We start from the raw sequence: 18,212 nt of genomic DNA on the forward strand, positions 1-18,212 counted from the left end.
TACCAAGCCTATCAGCAGTTGGCATCAGGCTCCCATCTTCCCACCTTCCCTTTTCATCTAAACTTCAAAGAAAACATCCCATAGTTTGACCCTGTCTAAAACCATGTGACTAGAGCACAAATCTCCTCCTCTTCCTCTCCTTCTCCTCCTTCTCCTCCTCCTCCTCCTTCTTCTTCTTCTTCTTCTTCTTCTTCTTCTTCTTCTTCTTCTTCTTCTTCTTCTTCTTCTTCTTCCCGGAGTCCTGTCTTTGTGGTACCTGGGGCAGGTGACCCTGTTCCCTCAACTTCGCAAAGCTCCTGTTCCGTGTCATTATTTCAGAACACGTCGTTCGAGTGATTTTTAAGATGCTGACGATTAGAAGGATGGGGAAGATGAGATCCCTGGGTCAACCGTTTTTCGCTGGCTCGGCACTGCACCGGAAACCCCCACCCCACCCCTTATAGCCTGATCCCCTTCCCGATGCTTCCCTCCTCTCCCCAAGTGCCCGGGTTGCTTAGCAACCGCCACCATCAGCACCATCCATCCTTCCTTCTTGCAATAGAATGCTTAGTAGCATGCTGTGCGTGTCTTTGCTTGGCAAATCGGCCCTCTCTCCTCTTCCAGCCGAAGGCGGTCAGCAGAAGCGGGTAAAGGTGCTCGCTTTGGGAATCGCTTTTGGAACTCTCTCGCGGCTCCCAGATGCAGCCTCGCGCACGTGCAACCAAAGGGGTTTAGGAGGAGAAAGAAAGAAAGCTCGCTTGGCACCACGCATGTGTTGATCTCCGCTGCAGCAGCGGCGGAGACAGCAGCAGTATCCGCACCAGCCCCGTATGCGTCGTTTCCACTTTGACCTCCGACTTAATCTGCATCGAGGCAGAAGCTTTTCTGGCGCTCTCGCGCCCCCTCCCATTGCGCGCAATCCTTCCTCTGCCCTCCTCCTGCGTGCACCTCCCCAGCCCCCTCTCTGTGATGGATTGTGTGGGATTCTTCTTCTCCTTCCTCCCCCTTTGCCTGTTCCAGTAGTGTGTGTACGTGTGATCCTCGCCTCCCTCCTCCCCCCTCACCTCAACCCCTTTCTCCCAATTCTCTAAATTTGGAAGCTGCTGCTGTTGCGCTAGCCGTAGCAGATGCTTTGATCCGTCAAGGGGTTCGCGAGGATCTGATTTTTATATCTTTCTCTCCCCCCCCCCACCCTCCCCCGATAGCAAATCACCGAATATTAATTCAGCAGCTGGGAAAGAGCGAGAGCGAGCGAGCGCAATGTATCATCCTACTGGCGGGACCTGGTAACAGGAGGGAGGGGGGCCTCGCCATCACCCCCACCCCTACAGATCACTAAATAAAGAAGGGGACGGATCCGTCGGCAACCGAGAGGAAAAAGGGGGCGGGAAAGTGTGTGGGGTTGAGGGGGGGAGAGGGAGAGAGAGAGAGGAGAGAGAGAGAAAGAGGGAGAGGATGAGTCCTCGAAATCCGCCCTGCCAAGGCAGCCTTTCAGTGCTGGATGCAGTGTCTCCTCTCAAAATGATGGTGCGGGCGCTGCTCCTCTTTTCGCTCATCCAGGGGTAAGCTGTGCTTTCTGTTTGCTACCGCGGGCTGGGGGTAGGCTGTTGGGGTGGGGGGTGGGGGTGATGGAGGGGGAGGGGGGAAGAAGATGCCGATTATAAATGCACAGGGCTGCAGAGGAACCCCTGCGTTTTCCCTTGCCAGCCCCCCCCTCTTCCTAGATCTATTCCCAACCATCACGATGAACATATTCTTTTCGGCTTTGCTGCGCTGGGAATCCAGGGCCCTCAGCGTAGATTTAAGCGGGCGCGGGGGGGGGGGGGTTTCGGTGAGTTCTGGGGTGGGGAGAGAGGCGTCATTCCCATGAAGATTCCCCCTCCCTCCCTCCCTCCCTGCAGTTTATCGGCTGCTTCCGCGCAAGGAATGGCACGGGAGAGCCTAATGGGGAGGACAGCACGGACAGCTTCTCGAATGGGCAGCCATAGCGGCGGGGCTGGGTGGTTTGGGGTTTTGGCATTATTCTGGGTAGTGCTCTGCGCTGGCGTGGTTCCCCACCCCCCTGCTGGGCCGAAGGGCGGCTCACAGACCCCCACATTCGCCAAAAAATGCTGTCCCTGCCTGGCAAGGCTCCCCATTCCCCGGAGCCGGGAGTGATGGCATGCAGAAGCCCGCATCTCCCTCTCGCCCGATGACAGTTTATCGCTCTCTTCGGCAAATATTTACACTGACGTTGCAATGGGTGTATCGCTTTCGCAGGGGCGCCGTCAGCTGCACTATACATGCGAGCTGTGTGATTACATATGCATATGTGTGTTTTCTGTGCACTGAACGTCATGGTACGTAAGAAAATAGGTTGTAGAGAAAGGATGCTGTGGGGGATGGAATAGGAAACGATGGTTCCTGTGGTGCATAAGCACTGGGCTGCTGAACGAGGCGTTTTGAGATTTTGTGTACCCTGCGTTTTATAGCAGGTTTGCATCCCAAAGTAGCAAAGCATTGCCAACTGCTCAGCCATTCATGCCCCCGACTGCTTTCCGTGGTAGTGACACAAGCTCGATTTCCGTGGGTGCATGAAGGCAAAGAGGCACCTCCTCCCCTTTGTTATAATATTTGGCAACAGGAGAGCAAAGGCAATGCTTTACGTTCTTCTCTGGCTGGCTTCCCTTCCTCTTTACCTGCTGTATTGAAGAACTGAACCAGCCTGATTCTTGGAGAAATGGCCAAGCTCACAACGTGCTGCTCCATTACTAAAAATTTTTTCATTTCAACTTCTAGATATGGGAAGGTGGGGAGTGCAGTCTTGCCTATATTATTAGTCTTAAACATAACATGCTTAACAAGTCGTGTTTTACTTTGCTCATTTGCATCCTCTTAAAAGGTGGGGAAATCTGAAATAGAAATGGGAACATTAGTAATAAATTCAACAATGGGACAGATTTGGTGGACGGGAACTTATGTTTTTGTAAAAACAAGATGTGTTTATAATCTTGTGTTTGGTTTCCTAAAGTATTATATTCCAAGCAGGGATATTCAGGTACCAGGGCCTTAAATCAACATTGTGGTCCATAGGAGCCAACTCCTAGGAGTTGTGGAAGCTTTGCCCACCACAATAAAATATTAGAGGGGGCCAGGTCCCCACACATTTGATGAGTATTCCCAGTCAAATGATGTGTGTGCACTGCATCATGTGATCAGTTATGTGGGGCAGGGCTTACCTGGGCCCCCCACAATATTTTATTCAAGTTGGCACCCCTGCTATGGCCTAGCTTTTGGTTTGGATGCCTGTGTTTGTTTCCTTTAGGGCAGGGGTTAGCAACCTTTTTCATCCATGGGTCGGCTCACCGTCCCTCAGACCATGTGATGGGCCGAACTATATTTTGGGGTAAAAAATGAACGAATTCCTATGCCCCACAATAAATAAATAAAATAAAAGCACACATTCTACTCATGTAAAATCACTCTGATTCCCGGACTGTCTGCGGGCTGGATTGAGAAGGTGATTGGGCCACATCCACCCCTGGACCTTAGGCTGCCTAACCCTGCTTTAGGGTGCCTAGTGCTATTTCCCCCTCCTTCTTCTCTTTTTCTCTCCCCTTTTCTATCTTTGAAAACACAGGGGGGTGAGCTCAAGAGTTCCATCTTGCCTGTTACTGAAACATATTAATGAAATGAAGGTGTGATGGCTGTTTCTGCAGACATTTCAAACTTATTCCATCTATCCTCCTCACAGAGGTAGTCAGTGTAATGGCCAGATGTTTGTAAGCTACAATTCCTGCCAACCTTATCATTGCCCATGCTGGCCAGGGATCATGGGAGGTGAACCACATCTGGAAGGAACCCTGTTTTTGACCCAAACAAATCTGAAATCCGCCATATCTGAGAACTGTAGGCCTTACGCTGAAGCCACCATCAATTTTGCTCATTGGGGAAATGTAACTAGACAAATCTTAAGGGTTGCTAGCATTCCTTCCCCATGGTGTTTTGAAATATGCTTTAGCAAAACAAAACAGCACAAATGTATATGAAAATTGTTCTCCCTGGTCCTATCACCTTGTTGACACTGTACTTGGCAAATGAGGTAGCCATATGCAGTTTCACTTTGAAACTTCACAGCATGTCTGCACAGTGTTAGGTACATTTTTAAAAAAAAATGGTGTTAAAACACAAACATAATCAGTAAAAAACTGTAGTTTTGTTATATTACCATTCTAGATTTGCTTTTCATTGTTAAAGATCTAAAATACATGAATGTAGGTGCCAGGCGAGCCTTTCGGGGGAGGGAGTTGTCCCCTGCACTTGAGAAGGGCTCCTCTCCTCCCCAGTCTCCATCTGCCCCACCTCACACAGTCAAGGCACCTACATAATGGCCCTCAGATGATTAGCTCAGTAAACTGGAAGGTTGATATGAGAATAGGCATAACTTCAGGTATCCAAGTTTCAAATTTTAGAGGTCAACACACCAGCACTCAGAAATGGATTGGGAGCCTGGCAACTCTTTAAGCTATTGCCACGAAGGAAGCTACTGTTAAGGAAGGAAGCAATGGTTAGCCAACACAGATTTTTATTATTTTAAATTGGTGGTTGTGATGGGGAAAGTCATGGCAAACAGTTGCAACAGTCATAATTCAAAGCATGGATTCAGTCTGTGTTTACCTTGTCCTCAATCCCCAATTCCAGGGATAGCACTCAGGATTCTATTGGATGTTTGTGTGTAGAGGACAGAAGCAGTCTTCCAATAAACCTTGTGAAGTATAGGGACCATAAGAAAAGTAGTGTTGGTAATTCACTCTTTCTACCTTTGTTTTGAGGTCAGGATGTTTATGCAAACTGCCCATCCTCTTTAAAGTTTCCCCTGTGTACTTTAAGTGTGCAGAATATGAGGCTTAGGTCATGCACCCTCTCATCTGAGTGATCGGCTCCCTACCAGGGGTTGTATATTGCTGTGGGGGTGCTGTGATTGAGGGCAGTTAGCCAGGAAGGATCATAGCCTCTGTTGGTATTAGGGTGTGGGGAACTGGTGTTGGGGGCTATGTGTTTCGACTCTCCACTGAGTTCAATGGAAGTTTTTTCATTCATATTATACTGTGCTTTTGTCTACATAATTTTAGACTTGCACATGGTCTGGAAACAGATTCTGGCCTTTAGCATTCAAGCTAAGCCTGCTCCTCCCTCAACATGTCCCTGTGCACTCCATCTTCAGCCCCTCCAGTGATGGGGATGCTTCAACATAACATTAGAGCAGAATACCCTTGACTTTGCTATGGTGTCAGATCCCCAGGTGGTGGCATATTGCTACAATCCACTAGTGTAGGGAACTTGCACCAAATCCTAAAGATATCCAGCCAGCGCCACTTGAATTGCAGCTTTAGTACTCAAAAGTTCTATGTATCTTTTGTGAAAGTAATGCAAATTTTTTTTTTTTTAGTTTTGTGGGGGCATGGTGTGTGTGTGTGTGTGTTATTTTTGAGGTAGAGTTATAAGTGCCTTTCCTTAAGTTAGTGTTTCAGTTGCAGAGCTTACCTCTTAAACTCAAAATGGTAATGTTTTGTGCCTAGGAAAATTTGATTTCTGCCCACCTTGTTGAAAACCTCTATTGTAATGGACTGGATTAGTGCCATGGGCACCACTAAAACTGCATGTGACATTGGTAACTATAAGCAGCATGACTCTTCCATTGATGTCAGTACTGCTTCAAGTACCTTTTAAATGTTTAATTTCTAAATTTCTTTTTGAAAGCCGAGCCACTCACCTGCTGTGCCACTCATCTGAAGGAGCATTCATCCAACTGTTTAGACAAAGCAAAAGGTGGCATACACTGGCAAGGCTATTCCTCCTCTGAAGCCATGGTCCTCCTGCTCCATGGCCACCTCCGGATCCCTCTCACATGTGTAGAGGAGTCATTGTCTCACTTCACACCGTGTGCTGTAGGCACTGGGAAACAGGGGCATTTGTTTCTTTGCTTCAAAGTGTCTCCAAATCGTGGCAAGAAGGTTGAGCCCCTTCTCAACCCAAAGTTCTCTACTAGTACCAGAAAGGATGGGAGAGCCACTGTGTTGCTTCCATCATGATGCTTGGTGCTTTTCCTCACCCCCAATTTCTCTGAGATGCACAAAGGATGTAAGGAAGGTTTGCACTGGGCTAACAGGGGCAGATAGTTGGCAAAAAGGGATTGTAGTCACTGCTGTCCATCTGGCAACCACAGTTGTGGGTCCTTTGTCTTACTCATGCCACACAAGTGTGAATTATACCAGAATCACATGGGACTGACATATGATGTGATTCCTATGCCAGAATCACCAGCCTGCCCTTTTCACCTGTTCCATGTGATTTATGTGTATGTGTGTGATGCTGCAGCATGGGTACAATCTTCTTGCAAGTGGTTTGCATGCCACAATGGCAACCTATTAATCAGATCTAAATGTGTGGAGGATAGCAACCAAAATTTGCTCCTAATGCACAAGTCGTAGAACAGAATGTAAGACTGTGATCCTATACTCGGCGCAACTGCCTTTTTTTACATTGGTTAAATTTCTGTGGCAGTTCTGTAAGTTGAACTAAACTCTACGCAACATGAGGGATATTCTTCAGTGTCAATGTGGTGAGATTTAAAGAAAAGGTCTGGCTCTGATACAAGCCATTATTATAATAGCATACACCAATTTGCATATAACTAAAATAGTCTCATATAATCAGAATTGAAGCAATATCATGAAAATGATAGTTGGTCAGTTACACCACAATCTTAACCAGAAACAGAAATGAATGGATCACTGGAGCAAGTGTACTTGCATAAATAATATGTATGCATAGGCTTTAAAATCTTCTTCATATGTGCTATGTGTAGATGACACTATGTCTCACTTTGGCACCTGTCAGGGTTGGCCTATGGGAAGCAGCCTGGGGTGTCCAGAAAATGGGAATCTGGAGCCATGGAACAAGCCAGTAGTTGGAACCGAAGGACAAATGAGCCAGGATTGAGAAGGAAGCCAGAAGTCAGGGCCAGGACAACCAAAGAATACAGGGATGTGCCAGAGTTTGAAAACAAAACAAAACACCATTGTTGTTCAGGCAAGGAAGTCCTCTTATACTTGTTCCCGTCCAAGAGGCAATATGGATGGGCAGTCTCAGCCCAGGAATGCTAAACTGTCAATGCAGAGGTTTCAACATCCAGTTTGGTGGCTCACCACAAAGCCTCCCAGTTCAAGCATTAGCATCACTTGACAGCACCTCACCACTTGACCAAACTTGTCAGAGCTATGAGGAATCTGACATTCAAGCTTTTGGGGTTTGAAATTTAGCAACTGCTCACTGAAGATCAGATTCATGTGTCATATTAACAAAGAACCAAATAGGATTTGAGAAAATTATACCAATTGTACTTCTTACCATTGTTCACATAAATGATCCTATTGTTAAGAAATATTTCTGAAGGGTTTCTTTGGAATGTGATTATCTGAGGTGATGAATTAAAGTGCCCTGCTTTCATTTGTTTTCTACCTTTTTAATGACCACTTTTTGCATTAAAGCCTGCCCCTCCCCCCCAATAAATAAATCTTGGCTATGCCCATGGGGCTGGCTGGGATGGAATTTATTTCTGAGGCGACATGATTAGATGTAAGCTCACTGGAGGAACTATGGTTTACACAAATGCTACATCTATGGGTAGGTCTAAGACACCCTCCATTTCTAGATATTTTTCTTTTCCTGTGTCTATTTCTGAATGGGAACACAGGTAACATTGACTCCATCTCACTCCTCCCTGGGTGTTTTAAAGAGAAGATTGAAAGGATTTATGCACAGAAGTTCTTTTTTAAGGATACATTGTCTTTCTTTATAGCAGCAGTCACAAAAGCAAACCAACATCTCCAAAAGGTCCAGTTCTTCAGCATGCAAAAAAGTGAGCTATGGTTGAGTCAGGTGGGTTTCTCCATGGAGGGAATTGTATAGTGCCAGGATAGAAAAGGCCCTGCCTCTTGCATTCATCTGCCAAATGTTAGTTATGGTCCAGGTTCTCTTGGGCTGATCTCTGTGCACTGAAGGTTACATACAGAAGAAAGTAACAAGGTCTCAGGCAGTTTAGGACTTTTAACGTAAAAATGTGTGTTTCTTAAGCAAGAAGACAGCTTGGTGCAGGCCTATATTCTGTGCCTAATGGATGTGAGAATGACTGTGCACACCTGCAGTAGGGAAGACACTCCTGTAACAGCAAAAACAGCCTTAAGCTGAGTTGACCATTGACTCAGCGAGCTCAGTATTTTCTACATGCCTGGAATCTATATTCAGTGTTGTTTGTTTTGAAGAAATATACAGGTACACCTGGCCACAAGAATATAATGCTTTCTAACCATATCTACTTTTAAATGTATATTTTCAAATTCTTACTCTGTGTGGTTGCTCAACCTCACCTCCTGCCCGTTCTAAATTAAAAAAGCAGTGATGGATAACAGGCAGGGGCAAGCTCATGAAAGACATCGCAGTTGCCACAGTTTCAGTGAGAGGGGACTTTCACTGAGATAATTAAACAGTCATGAAGAGCATCTGCTTTAAATGAAGGGATCACTTTCTCTCTCTGGCATCTCCAGGTAGGCATAGCAAATACTCCTGCCAACAGATGGACCGATGGTCTGGCTTGTATAAGGCAGCTTTCTACATTCCTTTCAGTGTACCTGCCATTTACTAGTAAGGTGTAAGGCAGCATTTAATTTTATCTATTCAGTTACTTATTGCCCCACTCCTTCCTCATCCTGTTCTTTGTTCATTGTGTTTGGAGAACAATGGATGGGCTTTGCCTTAATTTTTACCTTTCAGTGGTGGTGGTGATGATGATGATGATAAATTGTGCTATTAATTTTAATTGAGCTAGCACATATTTGGTTGCTTGGTTCTGTTTGAGTAGTACTGAAAACTGCTCTGGGATAGACATTGTGTAGGGTAGGATATCAGTGCTTCATATCTATATCTATATCTATATCTATATCTATATCTATATCTATATCTATATCATCTATATCTATATCTATATCTATATCTATATCTATATCTATATCTATATCTATATCATCTATATCTATATCTATATCTATATATCATCTATATCTATATCATCTATATCTATATCTATATATCTATATCTATATCTATATCTATATCTATATCTATATCTATATCTATATCTATATCATCTATATCTATATCTATATCTATATCATCTATATCATCTATATCATCTATATCTATATCTATATCTACGGTATATATATCTATATATCTATATCTATATATATATATACACAGAGAGAGAGAGAGTTGTATGCAACACTGCTGTTCCACTCCTGCAGTGGAACTTCCCCTTTCTCTCCTTTATACCCCCTCAGGCATCCTCAAAATCTGCTCCAGAGGGTTGGGGGTCCTACAGAGCAGATTTGGGGATAGGGGGAAGAAGAGAAGGGAAGTCCCATTGTCCCAGTGTGAAAGCCACTCACACAACACTGGATATAGCAAACTGACTGGCAGTGGCTCTCTAAGGTTTCAGACAGGAGACTTTCCCAGCCCTACCCAGAGATGGTAGGGATTGAATCTGGGGCCTTTTGCCTGCACCAAAGCCTCTGCTGTGTATATCTTGGTCTTCCTTATTTTTGTTCTCTCCTCCCTCCCAAACAATTCAGTGAGAGAAAGAGGGTGTAAGAGAATGAAACAGGGCCCACTAGCTACTATTTTCAGGGAGCATTTTAAGAGGCAGGCAGCAGATGAGACTTTGTTTTTGTAGTGTATAGGCACATGTATGCACGCCATAGTTTTTACAATATAAATAGTGTATTCTGGTCATATGAGGCTTTTACTAAGCTGCATCAGAATATCTTCAGATATAAGCAAAAGTCTGTACTCTCTGGCAGATTGAGGATTAACAACTAAATTGCTGTTCCAGTTGCCCAGTCTTTTAGCATAATGTGAACTTGACAAGTCTTGCTAAATATAAAAGTGTCTGGTAGGTGAATTAATGAGAATGACACATTCATCCTTGTTCAGAATGGTCTTGTTTGACAGTGTCTGAAAATAAAATGGAGAGATACCCAGGCAAAAGAATATATGTCTGTTCCCACACCCCCTGCATTCCTTTCATCTCTTGTCATTTTTAAAGTACTCAGATAGCCATGATATATATGTATCATTCATTGAAATGTTTCTATTACATTCCACTGTCTCCACAGCCTTCCTTAGCATTAGCTGCATTGGCAAAGCTGGGCATTTCCTCAGTGACACCATCAAAATGGATGTCACCATGGGCAGGGCTCTTGTCGACTGTGATGTTGAGGCAGATGAGACAATGGCACCAAGAGAGTAAGAGCAGAGAGACTGGACAAGGGTGAGGACAATGGCAGCTGGAGAGAGGAGTGACTAACTTTAAAGCTTCAATGGCATTTGCAGTCCCTTGTACTGTGCATGTTTGAAGCATCCCTTTGAAAGATGTTGCTAGATCCCTTCCCCCAAGATGAAAAATATCCAACATTATCATTAATCCTAATCCCTTATTAATAAACACCTGAATATCTGAAATTATCTATGAAGAGTATTTGTTATAGTGCATGCCAGCTTGCAATTCATTTGTAATTCTTAGATTGTAGAAGGCCAATACAAAATATTAGAACATTCTGATATTTACATTCCAAGAACATTCAAGCATATTGACCACCTTCAACCTTGTGCCTTGCCATTTATGGATACATATCAATAAAACTTCTAACACAAGAATTTCTGACACTTACAATACAGTACACCCCAAGGGTATTTTAAGGTCTTAACCTAATGGCCAATCAGTACAGCAGATTCTTATTATATATCTAAATTTGTAGCTTCATGCTACTGATATATATTTTATTGGTACAGAATTTCCATTCAATCTATCCTGCAAAAGACTTTTGAATTCTCAACCAAAAGTATATAGGATAAGGAGGCTGTAGTGAAGAGGAAATAGGCTAAACTAGTAAAGTATTTTAGAGCTATTCACTATTAATGAAAGGAAACAAGTACCTGTAATTGAAAGCTCCCATCCTGATGAAGAACAGGAACTTGCTCCTTAATTGCCCCCTAATTATCAGTAATTCATTAGTAAAAGGTAAAGGTAAAGGATCCCTGGATGGTTAAGTCTCATCAAAGGTGACTATGGGGTGCGGCACTCATCACCTTTCTGCCGCAGTGGTACCTGTTTATCTACCTGCACTGGCGTGCTTTCGAACTACTAGGTTGGCAGAAGCTGGGACAGAGCAACAGGAGTTCACCCCATCAGGGGATTCGAACCGCCAACCTTCTGATCGGCAAACCCAAGAGGCTCAGTGGTTTAGACCACAGTGCCACCCACGTAATCAGTAATGCTGGCCTACACAGAACAAGAAGCAGTTAGGAACAGAGGAAGATATTCCTTCCAAAGGAGAAAGCTTCGATTTAAAGGCATTGTAGACCTGAAAAGCCTCCATTCAATGTTTCCAGTTTTCTTTGGGCAGGGTGCCACTGCATGTGCATTTTGAACATTCACACACCCTTCCAAAATCAGGGCTATGAAACATAGGGCAACAGAAAAAACTGAACTGCAACTAGTTGACAATGACATCATCTGATTCCTAACTAAAAAGTGAGTGAAGAATGGATGGCAATTGCAGGCTCAGTTGCTAGTGTGGAAGCAACCAGTCTTTTTTCAGGAGCTGGTACCTAAGCTATGGGTGGATGGGTCAACACAGTAATTGGCTACATGCATGCCAAGTGGAGGTTATCAAAAGGACAGGAAGTATGGTTCCACTTAAACACACTAGCAGCAAAATGAATAATCCTTCAACCCTGGAAAGCCTGAACCACGACATGTACAGAACACTGGATACAAGACCTCTTGCAACTAGCAGCCAATGATAATGTTCCAATGTTCCAATGTTCCAATGTTCCAAAAGATTTGGAGGGCATTTTTGGAATCCTTCACCAAGTAGTACCCACAACTGGAAGCAGTGGGAGGCACAATGCAGGAATGGAAACTTCCCCAACTTAATGAATGTTAATCTAAGACAGGCATAGGCAAACTCCAGATGTTTTGGGACTACAACTCCCATCATCCCTAGCTAACAGCACCAGTGGTCAGGGATAATGGGAGTTGTAGTCCCAAAACATCTGGAGGGCTGGGTTTGCCCATGCCTGATCTAAGACTAGTGCAGAACAGTGGCACTCATTTATCCTCAACCTTATTGGACATGCAAACCTGAACATGTGTAGCATGCTAAAAAAACCTGAACAACAGAGATGGCAATACTATAGCTAGAGAGAGAGAGAGAGAGCATGAGGTTGGAAGGAGGGAGGGGGAATAAGGGATTGTACTGTTCTATTGTAATACTGTGAAAATGCTAATAAACCATGGATGATAAAAATTTGCATTTGCTTGCTTCCAGAAAATAGCAATTTCCTGTAGGATCCTGGTAAAAAAAACAGGGGACACTGCATTATTATTGTTCCCCTTTTCCTAGCCCTTTCCCCCCCATTTTCACTTCATTCTTTTGATATTTCACCTTCTTTCTGCATTTAGTCTTCACTCTTTGCCCTCAACATCATACAATATCACAATGTTTGATCATATTTACTCATTCCTTCTTTCATCTTTGCTATAGATAGGTCTCTCGCATACACACACCCCGCCCACCAGCACCAACTCGTCCACACCATATGCACATTCATCTGGGGGAAAACTTTGGTTTCCAGCCATTCCTGAGAGGGAGAAGGGAAGAGTTAGATCTATAAAGTAAGCATATTTTGGTTCAAATGAAGTTTTTTCTTTCTCTGATGTATCGGAGACATACTTCAAATGTACAGCAAAGCTTCTAAGTGCTTCCCTTTCAAAAGCACCTTGTTCTCCCAACAATCAGCAAGTTTCCCAGAAGGAACTTTCAACAGTATCCTCCAGAGGCACGATGAGGAGATTTTGGGAAAAGTAGAGAGAAACAAATGCTTTCAGGGTTTCTCTGAATTGAATCCTGTTTATTCAGACTGATTACCCTTGGGAAGCAGATTATAAGAAATGTTGCAAAAAAATTCATAGCATTCAAAAACATAATACTGTTGTTTTAAAGAAGAAATTGTTTGGTGGAGCAAATGTTTGTTTTTAAAGAAAGGAAAAATGATTATATATATATATATATATATATATATATATATATATATATATATATATATAATTTTAAAATCATATAATAAATCATATAATAAATGTATAAAAAGAGAACCTAGTCAAGTGATGCTGACACCAAACCCCCCCACATATGCTAAGTAAAAGAATGTAAGTTTTATGACCCCCCCTCTTCTTTCCCAACCATATACTGTATACAATATTAATGTCTCACATCTAATGTAACTGATCTGTAGAAAAGACTCTATGACTTGAAAAAAGAGACAAACCAAAGAAAATCTGTAATAAAAACTCTTGATTATTGAGTATTGATTATTATTTTTGTCATTGGTTTCTTTTCAGTTGATATTAATATTATTGAAACTCATTCATTTTCTTAGACATTTGGAATTAAGAGTTTTCTCTCTCTTTTTTAGCACTAGATGCAAGTTTCCACTTCAAAATGTAAAAGACATTAGAGTGGCTACACAGTTAATGAAAATACGATAAACACAATTCTCCATTTCTTTTCTTGGAAGTCATTAAATAATTTGGCATGCAGTCACCTCCGCACATTTTCTAATACAGAAGTGGAGCGTGGACAAAAGCTGGGAGCATTATTAGTAGCTCCTGGAATGGGAGTGTGCATAATTCAGATGTAAAGTAGGAAACACATTTCTGCTGCTTGAACAGAAAGTCATTATATGCTTTGCCTGGTGGCAATAAGGGGGTTCAGGTGACTTAATCCACATTGTAAAAGAATATGTATCTGTGGTGTGTGTGTGAAGATTACATGGGTGCATAGGCATAGGCAAACTCGGCCCTCCAGATGTTTTGCGACTACAATTCCCATCACCCCTAGCTAACAGGACCAGTGGTCAGAGATGATGGGAGTTGTAGTCCCAAAACATCTGGAGGGCCAGGTTTGCCTATGCCTGGGGCTAACCCTGCCCTCACTGCCAAATGCTTGGCAGCCATGCCCTCACTATCCATGTGTCTAGAAGACTTTTATGTGCATAGCAGCATTCGTGTGTAAGACTCCTCATAGAATGTTCTAATTTGTCCCTTTAGCATGGAAGAACTGTACATGCTTACATCAGTACACACTGAGAGCCAGTGTGGTGTAGTGGTTAGGAGTGGTAGACTCGTAATCTGGTGAACCGGGTTCACGTCCCTGCTCCTCCACATGCAGCTGCTAGGTGACATTGGGCTAGTCACACTTCTCTGAAGTCTCTCAGCCCCACCCACTTCACAGGGTGTCTGTTGTGGGGGAGGAAGGGAAAGGAGATAGTGAGCCGCTTTGAGATTCCTTAAGGGATAAAGCGGGATATCAAATCCAAACTCTTCTTCTGACCCACCCCAAATCTCCCAATGCATGGATGCTGAGGCGCTGGTTCTACTTGCAGCACTGGCTGGGCTAGCCTAAGGCAGTGTTTCCCAACCTTGGGCCTCCAGATGTTTTTGGCCTACAACTCCCATCATCCCTAGCTAGCAAGACCAGTGGACAGGGATGATGGGAATTGTAGTTCAAAAACAGCTGGAGGCCCAAGGTTGGGAAACACTGGCCTAAGGAGCCACACATCCCCCCCTCACACATTTTTTCTTGCTTTCTCTAGTTGTCCCCTAATGATTGCTCTTTCCTCTTTGAAGGCATATTTTCCTTTTCCTTTTTCCTCAGCTGGGATCGAAGGGCACATGGCTGTTGCATCCTTCTCAAGCCGTCCTGCCAGCCCCGAGCTCCTTTGCAATGTTAGGAATAGTTCCAGCCCAACAAATCCTTCAGATCAGATCCCAGCCTCACAGGGCTGGCAGGGTGGTGTGCGCAGAGCCCCCCAGAAAAATGTGCCTGGGGCCATCACCCCGGCAGTTCCCCCACATGCTATGCCCTTGAATAAGACAAGTCCTGCCCTCAGGCTTACGAGCTAAAACACATGACATGAAGGGAAATGAAATTGGAAGGGAGGAGTTAAAACAAAAGCTCAAGCGCTGTTTCTTTGTTAAAGTGTGCTTGTAATGAGCAGCTGGAATGGAAACAATTCAAGGGGAGGAGCAGCCAAAAGTTGCTGGACTTGATGGAGAGGACTTGGAATTCAGTTCTCTTCAGTAGGCTGATGGAATGTTTGCTGACAGATTCCAGTTGAGGAAGGAGCCTGGTGGAGCAATGAGGTCACATGAGATAAGGATTGTAAGGTACTTAGCACACTAAAAGAAGTACAGAAATGCTAGCTACTCGATCTTACACATAGAAGGATGGTTTGTGTCACAAACCAGGCCTAAACTGAAGGCCTATAATGCAAGACCTGTGATGTTTCACCCTCCCTCTCTTATACAGTCTTACCTTGGTTCTTGAACAGAATCTGTTCTGGAAGTCCGTTTGATTTCCAAAAACGTTTGAAAACCAAGGCGTGGCTTCCAGTTGGATGCAGGAGCTTCCTTCACTCAATCGGAAGCCACATCAGAAGTTTGGCTCCCAAAAAAAGTTCACAAACCAGAGCACTTACTTCTGGGTTCGCAGCGTTCAGGAGCCAAAACATTCGAGTCACAAGGCATTTCAGAACCAAGGTATGACTGTAGTCTCTTTTAACCACTTGTCCTTTGTCTCTATCTGCATTAAGTTTATGTGAGCTATAACCACTTTTAACTATTTGCTTTTATCCTTCTCCTCTTTTATTCACATGTTTGTATCTTATGCTGGCCTGCGACCGTAATAAAGTTTGTTGTTGTTGCTGTTGTTATCTTAGACTGGCTCTAAGGTCATCTTTTAGTATCCTGCATGTGATGGAGATTTATGCACTGCTTTTTTAAAAAAATCCAATGTTCATAGCCTGAATTTTAGATTGCATGCTACCATTGCATCTCTCTTGCATGAATGTATGTTGCAAAAATACAATATCTAGATTAACTGGTGTGTGGCGGCGGTTGTTTTCACTGTTGGTTCAAGCATCTTCTTGCAATTTTATTTTGCTACATAATGAAACTGCCTCTAGCTTATATTGGAGTTTGTAAACTGAGTGTATGTTTCCCCACCATATTGTACGAAACATAAATCACAGTCTAGTACTTGCAGTATGTATGTAATGCTTACTCCCTGCTACGTATGGTGTACAAATTTGCTCTGCTAGCTTTTGTAGTTGTCCTCTAACAATCAATAGAGCAACAGATTAATTGCTCTTACCTCTCAGAATGCATACATTTTTTCCTTACTTTTTCCTCACCAGTGGCTTATACAGTGCTTTTAGGCATCAATACATTCTTCTGTAGGGTGGCTACTTATACATAACCAGAAAAGAGGTGCAGCATCAAAAAATAAATGACTAATTTATATGTAAAGGTAAAGGGACCCCTGACCATTAGGTCCAGTCGTGGCCGACTCTGGGGTTGCGGCGCTCATCTCGCTTTATTGGCCAAGGGAGCCGGCGTACAGCTTCCGGGTCATGTGGCCAGCATGACTAAGCCACTTCTGGCAAACAAGAGCAGAGCACAGAAACCCTGTTTACCTTCCCTCCAGAGCGGTACCTATTTATCTACTTGCACTTGACGTGCTTTCGAACTGCTAGGTTGGCAGGAGCAGGGACCGAGCAATGGGAGCTCACCCCATTGCGGGGATTCAAACCGTGACCTTTTGATTGGCAAGCCCTAAGCTCAGTGGTTTAACCCACAGTGCCACCCGCGTCCCTAATTTATATGTATAGATGCAGAATTAAGTAAAAATGCATCTCACCATAGTTACCAGGTGACCTGTGTTGGCCAAGTGCTGCAAACTGTTATTGGGCAACTTCAAGTCTCCTCATGCTTTCTTTTCTTATGGTTCTATATCTTTAAACTGGACCTTGGACCAGACACATCCACTCTATTTTTCTGCCCAAAGTAGAACAACAAATGGTACTCCCCACTCTTAGTCAAAGCTGGCCAAGTTATTTTGGCACCTGAGACAGAAAATCCCACAAGCACCTATCCCTGAGAGTAAAAATATAACAATGATACATCTAACAGTTTTTTGCTCTTGGTGACACCCTAAAGTGGCTTCCTGAGCTGGGCTCCTCACTCTGTAGGGCCAGTCTTGTCACACCACTCAAAGCAGGATCTGCTGTGGACATGCCGAGACATTCTTGCTCCCTTCCCTGGAAGTGTTGTGGTAGAAGACACTTCATCTGCCAAGCTTCAGCAGATAATTCCCTGGGTACCAGCAGAACTAAAAAGCACATGCCCTTTCTTGGCCTTGAGTGAAGGTTTGCAAAGGCGTCTTGCATGAGCCCTCATTTACTGATGGAAAGGAATCAGCAGCCCATGGTTTTTCCCAACTTGCCCATGCCAGATGGTGGGTGTGATGCAGGATCACTGTTTCCTGTTCTGAACACTAACCCCAACCTTCAGGACTTAAATTACATCCCCAGTACACTTTTCACTGCAGAATTTACATAGAGGTAGACCTGTAACATAGTCCTTCTAGGGCATTGCCACGTCACAATGGTTAAAAATGCCCCCAAGTTTCAGTTACTTACAATTTACAGGTTTATTTCTGTACACAAAAACTCTAAGTATGTCTCAAGAAAATCAACTGACTGTTGTACACAGGCTGTTTGCATGGTAACATGATGGGATGCATGTAGTGCTGTAGAATCAGTGCCAAGGACTGGGGCAAAAAATACCCCAAGAAATCTATAGATTTTGTTTTACCACCAGAATGTTTTGTTTGTTTTTTGTCTCACTCATGTTACTAGAGTCCCCCCCAACCCCCCATCTGACCCAGATAAACAAAAAAATAGTTTTTTTAAAAATGCCCTTCTTCTAACATTGGAATGTAGTTTGGGGTAAACTACCCATAACAACATTTTTGAAGGTTGTAAAAGGGTTTCCCTCCCAATGAGGAATATAAAAAAATCATAGTAAAGAGAAGAGTTTTATTAACCAGACCTACTACTTTGTTGGATTGTGGCCTTGGTCTCCCAGGGCTATTGTTGATGGTTCAGTAAAAAAAGGTAAAGGACCCCTGACAGTTAAGTCCAGTCGTGAACAACTCTGGGCTTGCGGCACTCATCTCGTTTTACTGGCAGAGGGAGCTGACGTTTGTTTGCAGACAGTTTTTCTGGGTCAT

At 43.6% G+C, this 18,212-nt stretch overlaps 1 protein-coding gene across 2 annotated transcripts in view; it reads left to right on the top strand.

Moving 5' to 3' along the window:
- Positions 1-1,181: 1,181 nt before the first annotated feature.
- Positions 1,182-18,212, top strand: part of GABRG2 (gamma-aminobutyric acid type A receptor subunit gamma2) — a 69,026-nt gene continuing 51,995 nt past the window's right edge. For both annotated transcript variants that reach the window (XM_079964850.1, XM_079964851.1), the window contains exon 1: positions 1,182-1,541. In XM_079964850.1, the coding sequence (XP_079820976.1) occupies positions 1,435-1,541 (107 nt within the window). In that variant the 5' untranslated portion in view covers positions 1,182-1,434. The remainder of the gene's footprint in view (positions 1,542-18,212) is intronic.

This window comes from Podarcis cretensis, assembly GCF_951804945.1.
Source record: "Podarcis cretensis genome assembly, chromosome: 2".
Taxonomy (NCBI): Eukaryota; Metazoa; Chordata; class Lepidosauria; order Squamata; family Lacertidae; genus Podarcis; species Podarcis cretensis.